A 23,621-nucleotide genomic window follows, 5' to 3' on the forward strand; every position below is an offset into this window, starting at 1 on the left:
AGGTTGGTTTGGCACGATCTACCTTTTGTAAAACCATGTTGTATTTTGTCCCATTTACCATTGACCTCAATGTCCTTAACTACTTTCTCCTTCAAAATTTTTTCCAAGACCTTGCATACTACAGATGTCAAACTAACAGGCCTGTAGTTATCCGGATCATTTTTTTCCCTTTCTTAAAAATAGGAACTATGTTAGCAATTCTCCAGTCATATGGTACAACCACTGAGTTTACAGATTCATTAAAAATGCTTGCTAATGGGCTTGCAATTTCATGTGCCAATTCCTTTAATATTCTTGGATGAAGATTATCTGGGTCCCCCAGTTTAGTCCCATTAAGCTGTTCAAGTTTCACTTCCACCTCAGATATGATAATACCTACTTCCATATCCTCATTCCCATTTGTCATGCTACCATTATGCCTAAGATCCTCATTAAAGACTGAGGCAAAGTATTTGTTTAGATATTGGGCCATGCCTAGATTATCCTTAACCTCCATTCCATCCTCAGTGTTTAGCGGTCCCACTTCTTCTTTCTTCGTTTTTTCTTATTATTTATATGGCTATAGAACCTTTTTACTATTGGTTTTAATTCCCTTTGCAAGGTCCAACTCTACTTGACTTTTAGCCTTTCTCACTTTATATCTGTTCCCAGTCTATATCTGGGAAGATAAAGTCTCCCATGATCACGCAGTTTCCATTAGTATTTACTTCATTAAAAACATTAAAGAGGGCTCTATCCATATCCAAATTAGAGCCCGGTGGTCTATAGCACACCCCAAGCACTATCCCAGGGGAGGCTCCAGTAGTTTTCTTCCCCAGTGTGATTTTTGCCTAGAGGGACTCTGTCTTAGCCATTCCATTGCTTCTTACTTCTGTACATTCTACCTCATCATTGATATACAATGCTACTCCACCACCTTTACCTTTACTTCTGTATTTCCTGAACAGCACATACCCTTCAATACCTGTAGTCCAGTCATGACTACTATCCCACCATGTTTCTGTTCTCCCTATAATATCTGGTTTCACTTCCTGCACCAGTAGCTCTAGTTCCTCCATTTTGTACCTAGGCGCCTCGCATTTGTCTACAAACATCTTAATTTTTGCTGTTTGGCCTCGCTCACATTCTTTAGCCGTTTAGACATGCCCATTCTACAGCCAGTATGACCTATTAGACTGGTATCCACACTGCCCTTCCTCCTTATGTCCATTCTCCTACCCACGGCTGAATCTTTTCTTTCTTTGTTTTCTTCCCTCTCAATGCTAAAATCTGGCGTAGAGATTACCTGGACATCTCCCAACCATCTCCCCCAAATTCCTAGTTTAAAGCTCTCTTAATCAGTTGTGCCAGCCTCCATCCTAGAAGTCTATTTCCTTCCCTGCTCAGATGAAGTCCATCCCGAGAGAACTGTCCTCTGTCCATGAATGCCTCCCAGTGGCCATACATCCCAAAGCCCTCCTTATAGCACCACTGCCTGAGCCATCTGTTGATAGTCATAATCTTGTCACACCTTTGTTGTCCTTCATGATCTTAATCTGTGGGCTGCAGGTCCTAACAAGAGCATCTTTCAGCTTCATAGTTGGTATGTCATCTTCTCACTGAAAGTGTCTTGCCTGCTCACCACCTTCTTTCCCCAAGTGGGGGTTGAAGCTTAGTGTGCTCTCAGTGAAACCTCAGTTTACATGTTCTATGATACACAGTTGTACTATGAACTAAACATGCTTCCATCTCTAAGGTCATCTCAATTTTCCTCATATAATAGGAAATTGTATTGTTACCCTACGGGCTGAATCCATGCATTCTAAGGAAGCAGAAATGCATAAGTTGAGTGTGAACAGAGCCTACAATGGAATAAAGGTGCATATAGCAGAGGCATTCAAAGCCTCCAGTACAACTGCCGTTACCAATATGAAAAGAGGAGTGGTCTTGTGGACAGAGAAATACACTCTTTTATAGATTCCGAGACCAGAAGGGACCATAGTAATCACCTAGTGTGACCTCCTGTATAGCAAGGCCAGAGAAATTCCCCAAAATAATTCCTACTGCAAGTCTTTGAAAAACGTCCAATCTTGATTTAAACATTGTCAGTGATAGAGACTCCACCATGACCCCTTGGTAAGTTGTTCCAATGGTTAATTACTCTCACTGTTAAAAATTTGTCTTATTTCCAGTCTGAATTTTTCTAGCTTCAACTTTCAGCCATTGAATCATGTTATAGCTGTCTCTGCTAGACTGAAGAGCCCGTTATTAAATATTTGTTCCCCCGGTAGATACTGCTATACTATGAGCAAGTCACCCCTTAACCTTCTCTTTGTTAAACTAAATAGATTGAGCTGTATTTCACTAGAAGGCATGTTTCTAATCCTTTAAACATTCTTGTGGTTCTTCTCTGAATTCTCTCCAATTTATCTACATCCTTCTTGCACTGGGGGTATCGGACACAGCATTCCAGCAGCGGTCACACCACTGTCAAGTATAGAGGTAAAATAACCTCTTTACTCTTACTCGAGATTCTCCTATTCATGCGTCTCAGGATTTCATTAGTTCATTTGGACACAGCATCACACTGGAGCTCCTGTTCAGCTGATATCCATCACGACCCCCAAATCTTTTTCAGAATCACTGCTTCCCACAATAGTGTCCCCTATACTGTAAGTATGCCCTACTTCTTTGTCCCTAGATGTATACATTTACGTTTAGCTTAATTGAAACACATATTGTTTGCGTGTGCCCAGTTTACCAAGTGATGCAGATCTCTATGAATCAGTGATCTGTTCCCTTCATTATTTACCACACCCCCAATTTCTGTGTCATTGCAAACTTTTGAGGAGGGCCTGTAAAGTTTACACATAACCTTAAATCCTCACTTTCCGTTGACATCCTCTCCCTGCTAATGCAGCATTTGGTAGAAGGGTGTTTCAGAACAGGGTGCCCCAATAACCCTGAAATGTCTTTTCAGTTCTACATACATAAGTTGAATCTTCCCTCCCTAGGGATGACTTACTGCTTTCTGCATCCCACTGTAAAGACTGTCTGACATGGAGGGAACTAAGAGGGAAAATTCTGTCTTATCAGTGAATTTTCATTCTTCAGTACCCTCCATGTCAGACAGTCTGATCCTCCCTCAGAGTATTGCATTATGACCAGGTTTTCTTCTGGCTGTTGTTCATTGGTTAACTAGTTTGGAAGGGAAGAGGGTGTTCCTCCAGGAAATCCCAAAATTTCATGTCAAAACTCTTCTGCAAATAGTTTGAGTTGAATAGCACTTTTAAACTTTTGTATAGTTAGTACTTTTCCAGCTTTGGAGGTTATCGTTCTGGAGAATTTTTCCTGAGGGGCAGGCCTAAGCCCAGGCATAGAGCAAAGATCTGGTCTGCCTTCAGTTGCCATGGAAACAGAGAACACCCCCTGTGAAGACTGTCTGTCATTGAGGGTCCTAGAATGAAAATTCATAAACAAGACAGAATTTTTATTTTCTCCTTCCCTACAGAAATAAACTGTTTCGGCATGACTGCATCTACACTAGGAGGTTGTGTACTGCTTTAACTCTGTTGGTATTATTCAAATGGTACGACTTTTGTGTGGACAAGTCTTTGTGCTTTGTTGAATCAGAGTCAGTGTACACAACGTTATTCAGAGACAGTAACCTGGGAGCCTAGAATTTATATAATACACATCTTATTGTCATGGAGCCAAGCCTACCTGAAATTCAACTTTTATGTGCGAGGGTTGTTTTTTTTTTTTTTGTCTTTAGGGTCTTCTACAATTCTGCTTTTCAAGAGCTTTTAATTAAATGACAATATGAGTGGTTACAAACCAATAGCAGAGACTGCCCAAATATTTCCTCACTTTTCAGTACAAGAGGATTAGTTTTTATAACTGCGTATAATAATCAGTGCTTCAGCAATAAGAGTGTAGCTTTACATTAAGGCCACGTCTATACTTACTGGAGATCTATGCTGCTCTGATGGATGCAGCGAGGGTTGATTTAGAGGGTCTGGTGAAGATCCGCTAAATCAATGGCATAGTGCTCTCCGGTCGACTCCACTACTCCATCAGAATGAGAAGAGTAAGGTTAGTCGATGGGAGAGTGTCTCCCATTGACACATCGCGGTGTAGACACCGCAGTAAGTCAACCTAAGCTACGTTGACTCCAGTTAACATTCACGTAGCTGGAGTAGTGTAACTTAGGTTGACTTATCATGGTAGTGTAGACAAGGCCTAAGTCATTGAAATCAGTGAGGTTGTACATAGGTGCAGGCATCCACCCATATGCTTCTCTTTGCAGGATCAGGCCCTTGTAACCTGATGTGAAGTGACTGGTCTCATGAGCTTTTCTCAGTACTCTTCCTCTCCAGTCTCCTGTGACTAGATCCCTTCTGTCTTACATTAGATGTTTTAGAACGTTTACTATTTTAAAATTAAATATTTTATTGGAAATAACTGGAGAAAAATACCTAAATTTAGTTTGCCTAAAATTATTTTTCATTTAAAATATTCTATTTTACTTCCCTTGTGGGTATCTGCCACAATGCCTGAGAAATGTCTGCTGAAGTTCCAGCAGTGTTTAGAATCTCAGAAGTAAGCTGATTTAGAGGCAAGTTCGAGACATGATAGTTTGACCATGATTCAGCTACCTCTGTGTATATATAAAGGTGTATGGTTTGCATTGATTTTAGTTCTGCATTAGCAAAAACCTCTTGTGGTAAAATATTCCTAATTTATGAAAAAGCACAACTTCAAATTTTAATGTAGTGTGAACTAACTTATACAAGTGTCTTTCAAACTGCTCTGTTGTCTCAACATTGCAAACAAATACTGAACTATTGATTTGAGTCGCAAAGACCGTTTTCTTCTCATGAAACTCAACTAATGTCTTTTTATTGCCTCTTCTTTTAGTGCTCATGATCTCACAAAGTGGGATCTGTTTAGTAACTGCTACAGATTACTGAGGACTGGAATTGAACATGGAGCTATGCCAGAGCAGGTACAATTAACAATATATACATTATATCGTTTGGGGGAGTTAAACGCTTTATGAGTGTTAATAGAATAATCATAGAGAAGCACAATAAGTTGATGCCCTAGCCTTTAAACCACAGTTTAAACCATGCTTTTTGGTCACACAGTGAAATTAATTTTAATGAAATTCCTGGATTTTCAATGAAAGGTCGCTATTAGTGAGGTGCAGGGCCGGGAGTCAGGAGACTTGGGTTCTGTTCTTGGCTCTGCAGCTGACTCACTGTGTGACTTTAACCAAGTCACTTAGGCCCAGGTCTTCAAAGGCATTCAGGCATTGCTATGCCTAAATACCTTTAAAAAACTGGTCCTTAAATCTTCCCGTGCCTCAGTTTCCTCCTCTATAAAATGAAGATAACGTTATGTACTCTGCTATGGAATGTGCTACATACATGCTAGGTAAGATTAGAATTATGATTACACTGTAATGCTGGCTCAGTGACCATTTAAGTATTTGTCCACAGTGGAACAATCACTGGGCCAGAGAGCAAGAATGACTTTGTAGTCCAGTGGTTAGGACACCCATGTAGGAGACCCAGCATCCAGTGCCCCTGCACCAGTCACTCATCATTCAACAGGAGACATGGAAGGAGTCCCACCTCAGAGTATCCCATAGCTTAGTGGTAAGAGTAGTCTTCTGAGGGGTAGGAGACCCCGGTCAGATCCTTTCTCCCCCTATGATGGAGAGAGGAATTGAACCTGGATCCCCTAAATCCCAGGCCAGTGCTCTAATGACTGGGCTAAAAGTTATAAGGTTGGCACCTCCTCCTCCAATAGCTTCTTGCTAAAATGGCTTAAGGTGCCTAACTGTAAAGAAGGTTCCTGGCTTCAGAATTGCAAGCGGAACTAGCTGCTTCCCTGGATCCCAGACTAAGAAGCCTGTCTCTAGCATGCACTCCTGATCAGCATCTCCCATTCGCTGTCTTAGGTGGCTCCCCACCTACCGTTCTTGCTTTTATGAATTGCAGTTTAAGGCACCTGTCTCTCCTTATTCATCATATAGGAGCTTAGGTGCCTAAGTCAGGCTTTGGCAATCACAATGATTTTTCCAGGCACCTAATAGTTAGGCATTGTGACGCTGAGCGTGACAGCACCTAACTCCTTTTGAGCATTCAGCCCTATATTTCTGAGCTGAAACACCCTCCTCAGGTCTCTCTAAAGCTGCTGCTGAGAGGCTACAGAGGAGTCAGCCAGCAGGACAGCCTGGTTCATGCTGGAACCATGCTGCCCAGGGAGAAGAGACTGGCAGAGTAACAACTGTCTTTATAACTGTCAACTGTCCTTTGGTTCTGTGTTTTAGTAGGGGTGTGACCCCCTTCCAAATTGCTCCCATTTGAGGGCCAGTGGAAAGAAAACACTGAAAAGTGAATCTCATAGAGTTTTCCTCACGAGCCCTCAACAGCGGTATTTTTGCAGAATGGGATAATTTGGCCTTTAGTACTATCCTCACATAAAACTTCATTGTGAAGTACTTAGGGCTGCCACAGACATAACACACCTGACAAAAAACCTTCAGCATAGAGAAATAAAAAGTTAAGTACTCTTCCAGTATAGCTTCTCTGTCCATAGACATACTTCTATGTTCATTTCTGCTGATTATGGGACACATCGCTGATCTGGACAAGATTTTGAGAGGAAGTCACCATTGTCCTTTAATTTTCTTACTGAATTACAGGTGACACCTCCCACTGATATCTCTGTAGCACTAATATTATCCCTGCCGTCTCCATGAGACGTGTGTTCTCTTTGATTTGCGTCATGTTACCAGACTGTCATACTGACAGTTTAAGAATTTGATGGATTAAAACATGCTTTTACATGGAGATATCCAGATGCTGGGTCATACTTTTGTCATGTTCAGACTTGCCTCTGTGCCTTTCTTTACTCTGCTCTGACAGACAAAGAATCTGTTACAGTTTTCCTTCCCAGCACCTACAATTTTTTCCCCCACCAAATGCGGTAAATGATCTTTACTTATACTAAGACAGCTAAGGGGTAAAATCATACCTTTGAAAATGAGAAGTGCTACACGAGAGCTATTATCACTTCTTTTCCAAAATTCTTCATAAACTCTAACTAAATTTTAGACTTGTACTTGATGCCTTCCCATTTATTGGCATTCTTTGTGTTCCCTCTATTACAGATAGTTGTTCAGGCACTACAGTGTTCCCATTACTCTATTCTCTGGCAGCTGGTGAAAATCACAGAAGGCTCCCCCTCCAAAGTAAGTAAAAATTCCTATATATACAGCTGTTACTGAAGAAGTTTAACCTTGCTTAGGTCACTAAGTACATTGGGCCTGATTCCCCATTCCCTGCATTATGTGCAGTCATTTTTACACCAGTGCAAAGTGGGTGTAAATCATTACCATTCTGATTTACTAGCATTTAATACCCACTTTGACCAGACAGAGTACAGGGCAATGGAGGATCTGCCCCTGTTCTGTATTGGAAGTTGATCCTGGTTGATTTTTCATTTCTGAAGATGTCTAATACACTTCTCTAAGGGCACAGACGCCTGAGCCAGAGATTAAGTGTTGGTGATACAGCTTATCTAATTAGAATGGATTGCAGTTCGGGAAATAATGTTGATTTGTAGCATCACAGATAACTGAACATCTACATGGTATTTAGTTTTTAATGAATAACTATATTTTTAATGTTGCCAAAGGCAAATGTAAGTTTGCTAGTAGTGGATGTTACTAATGAAGCACTAAGCAATAACTATCAGCATTATTAAAGCAGAAAGGTCTCTTCGTAATATTAATGTTATTGTTTTAAAACAATGGCACAGAACTAAACCTAATTATCATAAAACCATGGGCAGCAGCAAACACTTTGCACACACAAAGTCCTGGACTGTCCAACATCTTATCTCTATACACGCATCACCTCCCGAAAGACCCCTTGTGCTCCTGACTTGCATTGCAGTTTTTTCTTTATGTAACAGATACAGCCTTCCCATGTCAAATTAAACTCTTACAGTTTGTTCCTTAGTCATATTAATAAAGAGTCTGATTAAGAAAAGCATCTCTATTCAGGACAGGACTTAAGCATATGTTTAAGTGTTTCTGGAATGGGGCCAAAATGTGAAGCAATGTCTGCTATGTCAGTGTAACTGTGCTATAAAACTGGGACACAAAGAACTTTTCCACCTTCTAAGGATCAGCCTCTTTGTAAAACGAAAGGAAGTTGTAGCTCATTATAAAAATTATTTTTAGTACCCTATATCAATGAATAAGCATGTACTAAATATGATTCTGACACAGGAGGTAAGAGACAACTGCATTCTAGCATGCATAATTATCCAGTAGGACACATTAAAAAAATCCTACAAATGATTTTAAATTATTTTATTTCAGACTCACTTTGTAATGCATATATTTTACTGCATAAAAACAAAAAAGAGCTCACTTTCCCATCTCTCTTTGAAAGAAAGAAATGCACAAGTAGGTTAAGATATCCCCAGTAACACTGTATAAAATGCTGAGTCTAGACAAGAGGCAAATGCAAATTTTATTGTAGAAAGAGTTCTAGGAAATGACTCATGCTCTAAGCAAGCAGGAATGCAAATGTTGTAAAGATGTCCTTGTATATGTATCCTTATTCAAACTAATTCTTTTAATAGTAGGTCAATCCATATTACATTGATGCAGCTAGACAGGCTTGAATTAGAAAAAGTACCATTCCTAGAGTTTTTATATATTTGTAATTAGATGGCACAAACTGTGAAAGACCATTTGCAATATAAATTAATTCTACATTTGGAAGCCTGTAATTTACCTTTTTTAGTTTTTAGTTTCTAAATTTTCTGTTCTAACTTTTGGACTTTTCCTTTCCTATATGTGCATTGATCATGTGCTGAATCATTTAAAAGTAATTGGATAGAATTTTGAATGACATCATACTAATAAGTAATACAGCTGTGGAGCTGTTACTATTTGGATGGCTTGGATTTGTCCCCAGAATGGCACAAAGTCTACTGGAATGTGTCTGAGGTTTGCTCTTCCTGATCAAATGAAAAGGAGCATTATGTTGTCTTTATTCCAAAGCCAGAGACAACATCCTTCATCTGGTGACTTCTGCTCACTTTTCCAAAAACCTCAGCCTGGCTAACAGCGGAAGGCAAGGTAAAGGGAAGCACCTCAGAGAGAAGCAAGGTGCAGCATCTGTTGCTCATATGTGCTTTCACAGATTCTAAGGCCAGCAGGGACCATTGTGATCATCTGATCTGACCTCCTGTATAACACAGACAATAGATGTTCCCCAAATTAATTCCTAGCACAGATCTTTTAGAAAAACATCCAAACTTGATTTAAAAATTGTCAGTGATGGAGAATTCACCCTTGGTAAATTGTTCCAATGGTTAATTACCTTTACCATTAAAAAATCATGCCTTATTTCAAGTCTGAATGTGTCTAGCTTCAACTTCCAGCCATTGGGTTGTAGTAGACCTTCCTCTGCTAGACTGAAGAGCTCATTATTAAATATTTGTTCCTGTCAGTCTCTGTGGATAGACTGAGCACTGCTCCTCTGGACTGGAGCAGGTGAGCTTAATCCAGCTAATTAAAGAGCTGGGCTATACCTGGGTCTATGAAGGGCTGCTAGGAGGCAGCTGAGAGGGAAGGACTCTGACGGGCTGAGTCCTGCTCAGCAAAGGCCACACAGGAGTGGACCTAACTCTTGTGGTGAGTCCCTGGAGTAAGGGAGGGTTTGGGGAAGCAATCCTGTGGCTGCTGCTCCAAGGCGGGAACAGAACTGGCTGAGGCTAAGATGATGCCAGGAGCTGGGCGTGGTTGCCATGAAGACAGGGGGACAGGTACTGACTTAAGACTGCATTCTGGTTGGTTGGTTGTTTAACCTTTATTGTAAAAGAATAAACCTCTTCAATTGAGACTGGGCTTGGCAGCCCATGTTTGGAGCCAAGGTGAATCGGCAACCATCCCAGTGATACCTAATCTACCCCTAGACTAAGTAGAAAGATGGAGTTGGTGATCAGCCTGTTAGTGGCAAGGCAGCAGCAGCAGGTAGCCACTATGCAGAAACAGCAAGAACACCAGCACCAGACCCAGACTTTGCTGATGCAGATGATGGAAAAATCAGCAGAAACAGCAGGAGGCCCGGTTCACTACACAACAGAGTTGGCAAGAAGTCCACTCCAAACAATAGGCGTGGATACAGAAGTGGTTGGGCTGTGTCACACCTGGTAGTGCAATTGGTGATGAGACTCGGGTCCAGTTGGCTCCGGGCCTTGCAAAGCTTGGACCACAATATGACCCGGCGGCCTTCCTCCAGACATTCGAGTGAGTGGCAAAGGCAGCAGACTGGGAGGAGTCTGTTTGGGCAGTCTACATAGCACAGTTTCTGAATGGGGAGGTGCAGGTGGCTTACTGGGTAATAAGTGATGAGCTGGCCAACTCCTACCCGGTGGTGAAGGTAGCTATCCTGGACTGGTTAGGGCTGACTCCAGAAGCTTATAGGCACAGGTTCCTGGTGGAACCGTTCCCCCAAGGGGCACATCTGCAGCCTCTTGACGTGGTGTGTCTGCCCAGAGACGAGGTCAGGGGAGGAAGTTCTGGGTCAGGTGGTCCTTGAACAGTTCCTGAAAGTTCTGCCAAAGAGGCACAGAGCTGGGTAAAGTGCTTCCAGCCGGCCCCAGTGGAGGAAGCGGTGGAGTCAGCTGAAGCCATCTCTGAGTGACCAGGACAATGTAATAAACTGAGGGGAGTTCACCAGGGGGTAACCCAGGGAAGCCCTCAAGTGGGAAAGACCCTGAGTATCCTAAACTCTGGAGGCACACAGCACCTCCAAGGGTTCTGGAAATACTAGTGGGAAGGGACCAAGGGGCTCTGGGGTTTGCTTCCCTCATGGCCAGGCCAGGCATATTAAAAAAAAAAATTGCTCAATTATGAACTGTGACTACCTAAACTGTTACTACAGTGGGACCAAGCTGTGGGGTCCACTCTGAGAGTCCAGATGGGCACACAGTGGGTAGTAGCAGTTAAGGTGGGAGGAACTGTAGTTAAGGGACTTGTTTTGGGTGCACTCTCATTCTGGAAGACCAGTTGAAGTTAAATAGCCTGGACAGACACCTCCCAATGAATGTCTCCTGTATCTATGGTGAGATCCAAGTCTACCCCACTGCAGAAGTTAAGCTGGAGGCACGGAGTTGGAGAGCTTGACTGCATGTCCGGGTGGTAAAGGGCGCGTTGGCCCATAGTTCTGGGGAGAGACTGGGTGGGTTTCTCAGCCCTCATGCAAAAGGGGCTAGGACAGCAGCCTGGGACCAGGAGGGTCCAGGACCATCTAGGAAAGGAGGTAAGGGGGCTGGGAGCCAGAGTAAGGATGGCAAAGGGGGACTGAAAGGGAGAACACAATTTTCCCCGAGGCCTGAGGGACCATCTTAGGAAGTGTCAACAGGAGTTGGACAAGGTAAGAACCTCACCGGAGAAAATCATCAGCCAACTTGTCAGGTTAGAACAAGAGTTGGTCCGGGTGCAGGTGGGAGCCAAGGGGCAGAGGAAACAATGCTTGGCCCTGCACAAGAATTGGCCCAGGTTCAGAGAGGGAAAACTCAGCAGGATACAGTGAGGACGCAGACGGAGCCCTAAGTGCAGCAGGATACAGCAGGGACCCAGACTGAACCCCAGGCATAGGAGAGTAAAGTGAGGAACCAGACGGAGGACCTAGATAGAATTATGCTTAGCAGAGTACAGAGGGGACCCAGACAGAGCCCTTGGTTCATCAGGATACTGTAAGGACCCAAATAGAATCCCAAATTCAGCAGGGTACCTTAGAGACCCTGACGGAGTCCTGAGCTCAGCAATGTACAGCAGGGACCCAGACAGAGTCCCAAACTCAGTAGGGTGCCGTGGGAACCCAGCCTGCACTACCTGCTGAACAAGCTAGCATGGGGACTCAGACAGGACCCCTCCAACAGGAGAAGTCCTAGAAGGGGGCTGGGGTAGGAACGAGGATACCAGGGCGGGGAGAACCAGAATTGGATTCAGTAGTCCAGGAGAGCTGGCTGTATTTCAAGGAATCCCTGTTGAGGTTACAGGGACAAACCATCCCGATGAGTCGAAAGAATAGTAAATATGGCAGGCGACCAGCTTGGCTTAATGGTGAAATCCTAGCGGATCTTAAACATAAAAAAGAAGCTTACAAGAAGTGGAAGGTTGGACATATGACCAGGGAAGAGTATAAAAATATTGCTCGGGCATGTAGGAATGATATCAGGAGGGCCAAATCGCACCTGGAGCTGCAGCTAGCCAGAGATGTCAAGAGTAACAAGAAGGGTTTCTTCAGGTATGTTGGCAACAAGAAGAAAGCCAAAGAATATGTGGGCCCCTTATTGAATGAGGGAGGCAACCTAGTGACAGAGGATGTGGAAAAAGCTAATGTACTCAATGCTTTTTTTTCCTCTGTCTTCACTAACAAGGTCAGCTCCCAGACTGCTGCGCTGGGCATCACAAAATGGGGAAGAGATGGCCAGCCCTCTGTGGAGATAGAGGTGGTTAGGGACTATTTAGAAAAGCTGGATGTGCACAAGTCCATGGGGCCGGACGAGTTGCATCCAAGAGTGCTGAAGGAATTGGCGGCTGTGATTGCAGAGCCATTGGCCATTACCTTTGAAAACTCGTGGCGAACCGGAGAAGTCCCGGATGACTGGAAAAAGGCTAATGTAGTGCCAATGTTTAAAAAAGGGAAGAAGGAGGATCCTGGGAACTACAGGCCAGTCAGCCTCACCTCAGTCTCTGGAAAAATCATGGAGCAGGTCCTCAAAGAATCAATCCTGAAGCACTTTCATGAGAGGAAAGTGATCAGGAACAGCCAGCATGGATTCACCAAGGGAAGGTCATGCCTGACTAATCTAATCGCCTTTTATGATGAGATTACTGGTTCTGTGGATGAAGGGAAAGCAGTGGATGTATTGTTTCTTGACTTTAGCAAAGCTTTTGACACGGTCTCCCACAGTATTCTTGTCAGCAAGTTAAGGAAGTATGGGCTGGATGTATGCACTATAAGGTGGGTAGAAAGCTGGCTAGATTGTCGGGCTCAACGGGTAGTGATCAATGGCTCCATGTCTAGTTGGCAGCCGGTATCAAGTGGAGTGCCCCAAGGGTCGGTCCTGGGGCCGGTTTTGTTCAATATCTTCATAAATGATCTGGAGGATGGTGTGGATTGCACTCTCAGCAAATTTGCGGATGATACTAAACTGGGAGGAGTGGTAGATACGCTGGAGGGGAGGGATAGGATACAGAAGGACCTAGACAAATTGGAGGATTGGGCCAAAAGAAATCTGATGAGGTTCAATAAGGATAAGTGCAGGGTCCTGCACTTAGGACGGAAGAACCCAATGCACAGCTACAGACTAGGGACCGAATGGCTAGGCAGCAGTTCTGCGGAAAAGGACCTAGGGGTGACAGTGGACGAGAAGCTGGATATGAGTCAGCAGTGTGCCCTTGTTGCCAAGAAGGCCAATGGCATTTTGGGATGTATAAGTAGGGGCATAGCGAGCAGATCGAGGGACGTGATCGTTCCCCTCTATTCGACGTTGGTGAGGCCTCATCTGGAGTACTGTGTCCAGTTTTGGGCCCCACACTTCAAGAAGGATGTGGATAAATTGGAGAGAGTCCAGCGAAGGGCAACAAAAATGATTAGGGGACTGGAACACATGACTTATGAGGAGAGGCTGAGGGAGCTGGGATTGTTTAGCCTGCAGAAGAGAAGAATGAGGGGGGATTTGATAGCTGCTTTCAACTACCTGAAAGGGGGTTCCAAAGAGGATGGCTCTAGACTGTTCTCAATGGTAGCAGATGACAGAACGAGGAGTAATGGTCTCAAGTTGCAGTGGGGGAGGTTTAGATTGGATATTAGGAAAAACTTTTTCACTAAGAGGGTGGTGAAACACTGGAATGCGTTACCTAGGGAGGTGGTAGAATCTCCTTCCTTAGAGGTTTTTAAGGTCAGGCTTGACAAAGCCCTGGCTGGGATGATTTAACTGGGAATTGGTCCTGCTTCGAGCAGGGGGTTGGACTAGATGACCTTCTGGGGTCCCTTCCAACCCTGATATTCTATGATTCTATGATTCCAGCAGTAGTTACACCGGTACCAAATAACCAGTAAAATAACCTCTCTACTCCTACTTGAGATTCCCCCATTTATGCATCCCAGGATTGCATTAGCTCTTTTAGCCACAGCATCACACTGGGAGCTCATGTTCAGCTGATTGTCCACCACAACCCCCAAATCTTTTTCAGAGTCACTGCTTCCCAGGATAGAATGCCACATCCTGTAAGAATGCCTACATTCTTTGTCCTAGGTTTACATTTAGCTGTATTAAAACACATGTTGTTTGCTTGTGCCCAATTTACCAAATGATCCAGATCACTCTGTATCTGTGATCTGTTCTTTTCTTTATTTACCACTCCCCTAGTTTTTCTGTCATCTGCAATCTTTATCACTGATGATTTTATGTTGCTTCCAAGTCTTGATAAAAACGTTAAATGGTATAGGGCCAAGAACCGATCCCTGCAGGATCCCACTGGAAACAGACCTGCTCGATGACAATTCACCATTTACAGTTACATTTTGAGACCTATCAGTTAGCAAGTTTTTAATCCATTAGTTTGTGTAGCAGGCCTGAGATTTGGTATGCTGACTGAGCACAAATCCAGTCTGCTGTATGTCTGCCTTTCCTTCATTTTGGGAGCCATTTGATCCATGTTCTTTTTGCCATGGGTTGGAATTACCACATTTCAGTGTGTGTTAGAGATTATTCACTTCTGATGGGTAATCCAATTCCATCCCGTCAGGCACAAATCTGGTCATAGTAATCCATGCATTTGTGACCTTCCAGGTTTGACTGTTTCAACTCCTTATAGTGGGAATGAAGCCAAACTTGATGAAATAAGCTGAAACTGCTACAAAATGCAGCAGCCCATTTGTTGAGTAACACAGATGGCTATGAACATACTGCCTCTGCTCTGCCCTCAGCGTTGGCTCCCCATCACTTACAGAGCCAAATTCAGTTTCTGTCATGGTATTCAGAATGATCCATCAGATTGTCCCAATTCTAGGAGATCATCTCTTCTTCCTTGACCATGACTTCCTACAACAGCTACATTCCATCAGAATTATGACCAACAGAAGATGGAACTTTCTTGAGAGTGGGACCCAAATTTTGTAAGTCACTTTTAGAGAGATAAAAATGGTCACTAGCCTCACAGCTTTCAAAACTAAATGCAAAACCTATTTACTTGTGTTACCAAATGTCTTCATGTAATCCTCACATATATGTGGAGGAGAGAAGGAATGAGGCAAAAAACATTCTAGTTTTCAAGCTACTTTTACAGGAAGGGAAAGAGAGAGAAAAATGTTTGTTAGTTGTAGTTCTTATATTTAATTGGGAGGTGCTCAGTCACTACAGTGAAGAGGAGCATATAAGTACCTAGACAGATTTTTCCCTGCTTGGGTTTTGAGCACTGTCACTCGCAAGGTTCTGGACACATTAGTAGAATATTATGCCACATCTTGTGTGCTGCATCCTTCTCCTTTTTGCTGATGGGGTTGTTGATGTTTCCTTTTAGGAAGACAGGGTGCCAGTTGCTTTAAAGCAGTGGTTCTCAACCTTTCCAGACTACTGCACCCCTTTCAGGAGCCTGATTTATCTTGCATACCTCCAAGTTTCACCTCACTTAAAAACTTCTTGCTTACAAAATCAGACATAAAAATACAAAAGTGTCACAGCACACTATTACTGAAAAAAATGCTTACTTTCTCATTTTTATCATATAATTATAAAATAAATTGATTGGAATATAAATATTGTACTTACATTCCAGTGTATAGTGTACAGAGCAGCATAAACAAGTCATTGTCTGTATGAAATTTTAGTTAGACTTCACTCGTGCTTTCTATATAGCCTGTTGCAAAACCAGGCAAATATCTAGATTAGTTGATGTACCCCCTGGAAGATCTCTGCTTACTCCTAGGGGTACATGTACCCCCATTGAGAACCATTGCTTTAGAGGAGTCACTCTTGTCCTCTGCTCAAAAAGTCATCTTTTCACATTGGGAATCTTGCTAAGCATTAACCCGAATCTAAACTTCCATTTTTGGTTACAAATATGAAAAAGGTTGTGATCATACAACTTTTGAGTATCTTGATCTTGTCAGTCAGGACTCCTATCTGGGTTCAGTACAGAGACTGTATTTATTGTGCTGATCAATGGTCTTCACCTAATGTTGGATAAAGATTTTGTGCCCAGCTGATATTAGATCTATCAGCTGCCTTCAAAACTGTGGATTTTTAACATGCCTGTGGAGCCTGGCAGGAATGGATTGGACTGTCCTTGGATTGCTTTGTGATTTACTCACATGAAGATCCTGGAGAGTAGTATGGGCAATTGCTCTTCTGCACTGAGGGCCAACATGTGAACTACCACAGAGTTCTGTGCTGTCACTGTCTTATTCAGTGGGTGTGCAAGGTCATTAAGAGAGCCATTTAAAGAGATGTTTAATATGTTGATAACACACCAGTGCTGTCCATCTTGCCCAGGCGAAGCGTGCTCCTGGTGACTGGGCTAGACTAGTGAACTTCGGAAAAGTTACAAAATTTTCCTTTTGTTGCTCTGTAACTTTCCAAAGTTGAGGAAAATGTTACAGAGTGGAAAATGAAAAAAACATAAAATTGAAGAAAACTAAATCCTGGACATTATTTGTTCTATTGCGTCTTGGACAAATGTTAATTATAATCTTCAGTCTCTGTACTGAACTCATAAGTATTTTATGGAACCTAGGGCTGGAATACGATCAAAGTTATGTCAATATTTAAAAAGAGTAAACAGGATGACCCAAGTAACAAATGACTGGTTAGCCTGATATTAATCACAGGCAAAATCATGGAATGGCTGATACAGTACTCTACCAATAAACAGTTAAAGGTCAGAAACAAAATTAATACCAATAAATATCACTGAATGGAAAACAGACAAACCTGATACTGTTCTTGACATGTTTGCACGTTTGGCTGTTAAAGGTAACCATACTGATATAATGCATTATGGCTTCTGTTTAAGATTATACAAACTCACTATGGTCCGTATTCAAAGGATTAAAAACTCCTTAACTCTTAGATCTCAAAAGTAATTGTAAATGGAGAACCACCATCATCCACTGGGGTTGTTTCTAATGGAGTCCCACAGGGATCTATTCTCAGCCCAATACTATTTAATATTTTTATCAATGACCTAGAAGAAAATGAAAAGTCATTTAAAGACTGCAAATGATACAAAGATTGGTAGTAAATAATGATGAGGTCTGGTCACTGTTACAGAGTAATGTGGATCACTTGAGAAACTGAATGCAATTAGACAACAGGCATTTTAATACATCTAAATACAAGAACCTACATCTGGGAACAAGAATGTAGGTCACAAAGGATCAGGGACTCATCCTGGAAGCAGTGACTTTGGAAAAGTTTTAGGGGCCATTGTAGCTAGCCAACTGAACATGAGTTCCCAATGTGATGCAGTGGCCAAAAGGGCTAACACGATACTTGGCTATGTTAATAGAGGAGTCCTGAGTAGGACCAAGGAGGTGATAATACCTTGGTATATGTCATTGGTAAGACTACTACTGGAATACTGTGTCCAAATCTGGTATCCACACTTTAAAAAGTCTATTGAAAAACTGGAAAAGATTCAGAGAATAATTCATAAATAATTAGTGGTTGAGGAGCTAACTCTATTTACCAAAGAGAATATTAAGAAACACCTTGATCATGGACTACACAGGCAGAAGATACCTAACACTAGTGGCTGGAATATGTTGGGGAAGAGTCAACATGGCTTTTGTGAAGGGAAATCTTGCCTCACCAATGTAATTACTTGAGTGTCAACAAGCATGTTTTTTTCTATTTTACTGTTTTACTTCGTTAGTCCTGAAAAATAAGTATTAAAAAATACTTTGGCAGGTACAGAGCCTTCATCAAAAGTGGTGGCTCGTTCAATTAAATCACAGGCAGCTTCTGCAGGCTTTCTGGCCCAGATGCCCATCCTGTACATTAGTAAGGTGGCAACCTGGTCTTCGATCCACACATTTACTTCCCACTGTGCCATCGCTCCTCAGTCTAGAGATGATGCCAGATGTGGACAGGTTGTCCTACAATCTCTGTTTGAGTAGATGCCAAACCCACCTCCAGCTTGAACTGTGTGTCACCTAAAGTGGAATGGACATGTGAATCACTTTTGAAGAATTAAAAACAGTTACCTGACTTTTCCATAAATACTGTTGTTTAGGGAATGTTACACATCTCCATTCCACTATCCACCCTCCTTCCACTGGAGTCTCTCCAGGACAGGGATGGCCAACCTGAGCCTGAAAAGGAGCCAGAATTTACCAATGTACATTGCCAAAGAGCCACAGTAATATGTCAGCAGCCCCCCGTCAGCTCCCCCATCCCACTCCCAGTGCCTCCCACCCACCAGCAGCCTCGCTGATCAGTACCTCCCCCGTCTCCCTGCACCCCCCAATCAGCTGTTTTGTGGCATGCAGGAAGTTGTGGAGGGGAGGAGCGAGGGCACGGCGGGGGAGGGGGCGGGAAGGGTGGAGTGGGGGCAGAGCCAGGGGTTGAGGAGTGAGCACCCCCTGGAACATTGGAAAGTTGGCGCCTGTAGCTCCAGTCCCAGAGTCGGTACCTATACAAGGAGCCGCATATTAACTTCTGAAGAGCCACATGTGGCTCCGGAGCCACAGGTTGGCCACCCCTGCTCCAGGAGGAAGGAACTCAGGAGGGTTGGGGGCAATGGGGCCCTTTATAACTGCATGCACTGGCGCAAGGCAGGGGCACTCATGCTGCCCTAACAGGTACTGCTGAGCAAAAAACCTTTGATAACTATGAATGAGGTATTCAAACAGCTACAGTGGAATGGACATATGCAACACATATCTTGAAGACCAACAGTTAAGGAAAAGTAGGTAACCATCTTTCCCATCGCCCAAATCTATAATTCCATCGGATATCCCCCCCGATCCATCAGTTACCCACACACTTCCCAATGCACCATTCCCAATGAATCCTCCGTTCTCCAGTCCCTCAAACCTCCCTCCCTCTGGTCCCCAAGTCGTTAATTCCTGTTCCTGGGCCAGTACGTCAGCAGGTTTTTCTACAAAGCAAGCTTGCCTTTCTAGCTCCCCTCTCTGCAGATTGTTAGGACCTTGTGATGTTGTTGGACTTGATTCATGTTTATTGATATTTAACAGATTTTTCTTTTCCTGTTGAATTATCCTGGTACCAAGTTCTAGATAAATACCATGTAGGTTTACTTTGTCGTCTTAAATTTTTGTTTGAAAACTTTTAAAATTGAAATCTAAATTTAAAATTCAAGCTTGTAGCTGGTATCTGTATTTAAAAATATCTTGGATGTGGTGATAGTATATTCTTATTATTGTTTATTATCAGAGTGGTACCTAGACCCTTTTGCAAAGTTCCAATTGTGCTAGGTGCAATACAGACAGTGCCTCTCCAGAGAGCTCCTTGTTTTCTTTTCATTGCCTCTCCATTTTTGCTTGGAGAGCTGTAGGCTTGATTGTGTGTGAAATTATTTGTCAACTCTTTTATTTTTCTTGTCCTGGCAATCTATTATTAATAGATTGGGAATGGAGGTTTAATATATTATTAATAATAGGGGGGGAATACCAAAGAAACCCACCATAATAGCATTGAGCTTCAAAAACAGGAACTACACAAAAATTAGGAAGCTAGTTTAAATGGAAATTAAAAGGAACACTCAAAGGAGTGAAATCCCTGAAAACTGCATGGAAACTATTTAAAAACATCATAATAGAGTTTCAAATTAAATGTATATTGCAGATAAAAAAAAAACCGTAAGAGGACCAGAAAAGTTCCACCATCGCTAAACGGGAGGAAAAGAGGTGGTTAGAGGCAAAAAGACATCCTTTCAAAATTGGAAGTCAAATGCTAGTGAGGAAAATAAAAAGGAGTATAAATTTTGGCAAGTTAAGTGTAAAAATATAATTAGGCAGACCAAAAAGGAATTTGAAGAGCAAATACCAAAAGACCCAAAAGCTAATGCAAAAAGTTTTTTAAAGTAATCAGGCAGGAAGCCTGACAAACAGTCAATAGGACCTCTGGAGAATCAAGGTGCTGAAGTAGCACTCAAGGAAGGTAAGGCCGTTGTGGAGAAGCTAAATTAATTCTTTCCATTGATCTTCAGTACAAAGGATGTGAAGGAGTTTCCCACACCCAAACTATTCTTTTTAGATGACTAATCTGAAGAACTCTCCTAGACTGAGGTGTCAGTTGAGGAGGTTTTGGAACAGATTGATAAACAGTAATAAGTCATCAGGGCCAGATAGTATTCACCCAAGAATTCTGAAGGAACTAAGATATGAAATTGCAGAACTACTGACTGTTATGTAACCTATCACTTAAATCATCTTCTTTTCCAGATGACTGAAGGATAACTAATGTAGTGCCAATTTAAAAAAAATGGCTCCAGGCCAGTAAGCCTAACTTCAGTACCAGGCAAATTGGTTGACATTATAGTAAAGAACAGAATTTTAGACCCATAGATGAACACATTATATTCGGCTTTTCTAAAGTGAAATCATGCCTCACCAACCTATTAGAATTCCGTGAGAGTGCAACAGGCACATGGACAGTGATCCAGGGGGATCCAGTTGATATAGTGTATTGGACTTTTAGAAAGCCTTTGACAAGGTCCCACACCAAAGGCTCTTAAGCAAAGTAAACTGCCCTAGGTTAAGAGGGAAGGTCGCCTTATGGATCAGTAACTGATTAAAAGATAGGAAACAAAGGGTAGGAATAAATGATAAGTTTTCACAATGGAGAGTGATACATAACAGGGTCCCTCAAGGATCTGTACTGGGATCAGTGCTGTTCAACATGTTCGTAAATGACCTGGAAAAGGGGGTAAAGAGTGAGGTGGCAAAGTTTGCAGACAGTACAAAATTACTCAAGATAGTTAAGTCCAAAGCTGACTGCAAAGGATTACAAAGGGATCTCACAAAATTGGGTTACTAGGCAAGAAAATTGGTGATGAAATTTGATGTTGGTAAATGCAAAGTAATGCCCACTGGAAAACATAATCCAAAAATACATACACAATGATGGGATGTAAACTGGCTGTTACTTCTCAAGCAAGAGACCTTGAAGTCATCATGGATACTACTATGAAAATATCCACTCAATGGGCTGCATTAGTCAAAAAAGCTAACAGAATGTTAGCAAACACTAGGAAAGGGATAGTAAATAAGACAGAAAAATACCATAATGCAACTATATAAATCCATGGGTTATCCACACCTGGAATACTGCATGCAGTTCTGGTCACCCCATCTCAAAAAGGTTATATTAGAATTGAAAAAAGTATAGCGAAGTATAGAGAATCAATGCAAAATGATTAGGGATGTGGAACAGCTTCCATATGAGGAGACATTAACAAGACTGGGACTGTTCATCTTAGAAAAGAGATGACTGAGGTGGTATGATAAAGGGCTATAAAATCATGACTGGTGTGGAGAAAGTGAATAAGGAAATGTTATTTACTCCTTCACATAATACAAGGACCCAGGGATAACCCAATGAAATTAATAAGTAGCAGGTTTAAAACAAACATAAGGAAGTACTTCTTCACACAAACACAGTCAATCTGTGGAACTTGTGGATGATGTGAAGCCAAAACTATAACTGTGTTCAAAAAAGAATTTTATAAGTTCATGGAGGATAGGTCCATCAGTGCCTGTTAGCCAAGATGGTCAGGGACACATCCCCATCTCCAGATTTAGGGTGTCCCTAAACCTCTCACTGCCAGAAGCTGGGACTTGATGACAGGGGATGGATCACTCACTAATTGCCTTGTTCCGTTCATTCCCTCTGAAGTATCTGGCACCAGCCACTGTCAGAAGACAGGATACTGGGCTAGATGGACCATTTGTCTGACCCAGAATGGCCATTCTCATGATCTTATGTTTTAGTCCTCTAATTAAAGAATATTATCCCTTTTCGATGTTTATTCAGGAGGACTTGTTGGTATTGAGGAAAACTGTGAAATCCTTTCTGGCTGTCTGCCAGCAGTGCCTATCGAATGTCAACACTCCAGTCAAAGAACAGGTAAGAAATGCACTCACATGTTCTTTACAAACGTTTGATTATTTAAGCATAGCAAGAACCAAGAAGAAGTTTTTATTAGATCAGTCTTGTGATGAAACAATCTTCTGTGCTATTCTTTTTAATAAACCAAACAAACTGTCCATAGAAATATATTCATACAGACTCTTTCTGAGCACACCATAACACATCTAGAGCCAAATTCATCCTGCACCATAGGCAACAAAATGCAATATCCCACGGGTACATGCTGTGACAGTTCTTCACTTCTGTGTCTGTGCCAATTTGAGAGTGGAGAACTCTGATACTTCTAGAGCTGCAAGCCATTGGCTCCAGTAAGGCATACTGCACTCTTGCCCAACAGGAGAACCAGTGTCTCCCGTACCAGTTCTTTTATTGCCGCTATGATATAGGAATACCCTGGAGGACACTGAATCAGTGATCTCAGATGTTGTTTTACAATGTCTTTCTATTTACAAATAGCCACTTCTTCTTAAGGAAAACTCAGTTTTTCTTAAAAATTGATATATCCTGTCAGTGTCTCTTCCTGTTAGTTCCTAACTCAAAAAATCATATTTGGGGAATATTTTAGTTCTCATAATGTTCACTTCCTTGAGACTCAGGGCTTACTGCTTCCTTCCCTGTTTCCCAGGTTGGTTGAAATTCTGTGTGCGTGCGCACATGCATTATGATTGTATGGGTAGGCAGCAGATTTTCATAGTTGAGTGTAATTGCCCATTACTGTGTATTAGCTATTGGAAGGGTCTCCTGTCAGAATTGGCCCTTATATATAAAGGTTTATCAATATTTTGTGCAATCTCATCAAAAGACAATATAAAGTTTGCTTCACAATATCTATGTTCTGTAAAACTAGGTTGGTTTGCATTAATTTTGTCAGTATCCTTTAATATATTTCTGAAGGCTTTCCCAGGAACTTGCCCAGCATCAATGTGAGGCTAACCATCCTGTCGTTACCTAGATTATCCCATTTATCCTTTTTAAATTTTGGCACATTACCTTTTCTCCATTTCTCTGAAACTTTCCCGGTGTTCTAGGATTTGTTAAACATCAACAGCTCCGAGATTTCCTTAGCCAATTCGTCTTAAACTTTTGGGTACAACTATCCCTTTCTGCAGATTTAAAATATTTAACTTTAGTAGCTGCTGCTAACATTCTGCCTAGTTACTGTTGACATAAAGCATATTTCATTATCACTGTAGGATGTGAATATGTCATCCAGCTTCTTTTCAAATTCAGATCAGAAATATTTATTGAACAGTTCTCCATTTTCTATATCAGCATTGACAATTTTACCATCCTTATCTAGTAATAGACCTATACCATTGCTAGGATTTCTTGATTTTGTTCCTGAGATCTTTTTTAAATTCCTTTGTATTGTCCTTAACCCTAGTGGCCAAAATTTTTTTCACTGATATCTTTAGCTT

General features: G+C 42.0%; 1 protein-coding gene across 11 annotated transcripts in view; it reads left to right on the forward strand.

The window, feature by feature from the left end:
* Positions 1–23,621, forward strand: part of STAG1 (STAG1 cohesin complex component) — a 380,321-nt gene that overhangs the window by 269,653 nt on the left and 87,047 nt on the right. For all 11 annotated transcript variants that reach the window (XM_073360216.2, XM_073360219.2, XM_073360217.2 and 8 more), the window contains 3 exons: positions 4,900–4,987; positions 7,163–7,243; positions 22,087–22,179. In XM_073360216.2, the coding sequence (XP_073216317.1) occupies positions 4,900–4,987; positions 7,163–7,243; positions 22,087–22,179 (262 nt within the window). The remainder of the gene's footprint in view (positions 1–4,899; positions 4,988–7,162; positions 7,244–22,086; positions 22,180–23,621) is intronic.

Source organism: Lepidochelys kempii, chromosome 9 (assembly GCF_965140285.1).
Source record: "Lepidochelys kempii isolate rLepKem1 chromosome 9, rLepKem1.hap1, whole genome shotgun sequence".
Classification (NCBI taxonomy): domain Eukaryota; kingdom Metazoa; phylum Chordata; order Testudines; family Cheloniidae; genus Lepidochelys; species Lepidochelys kempii.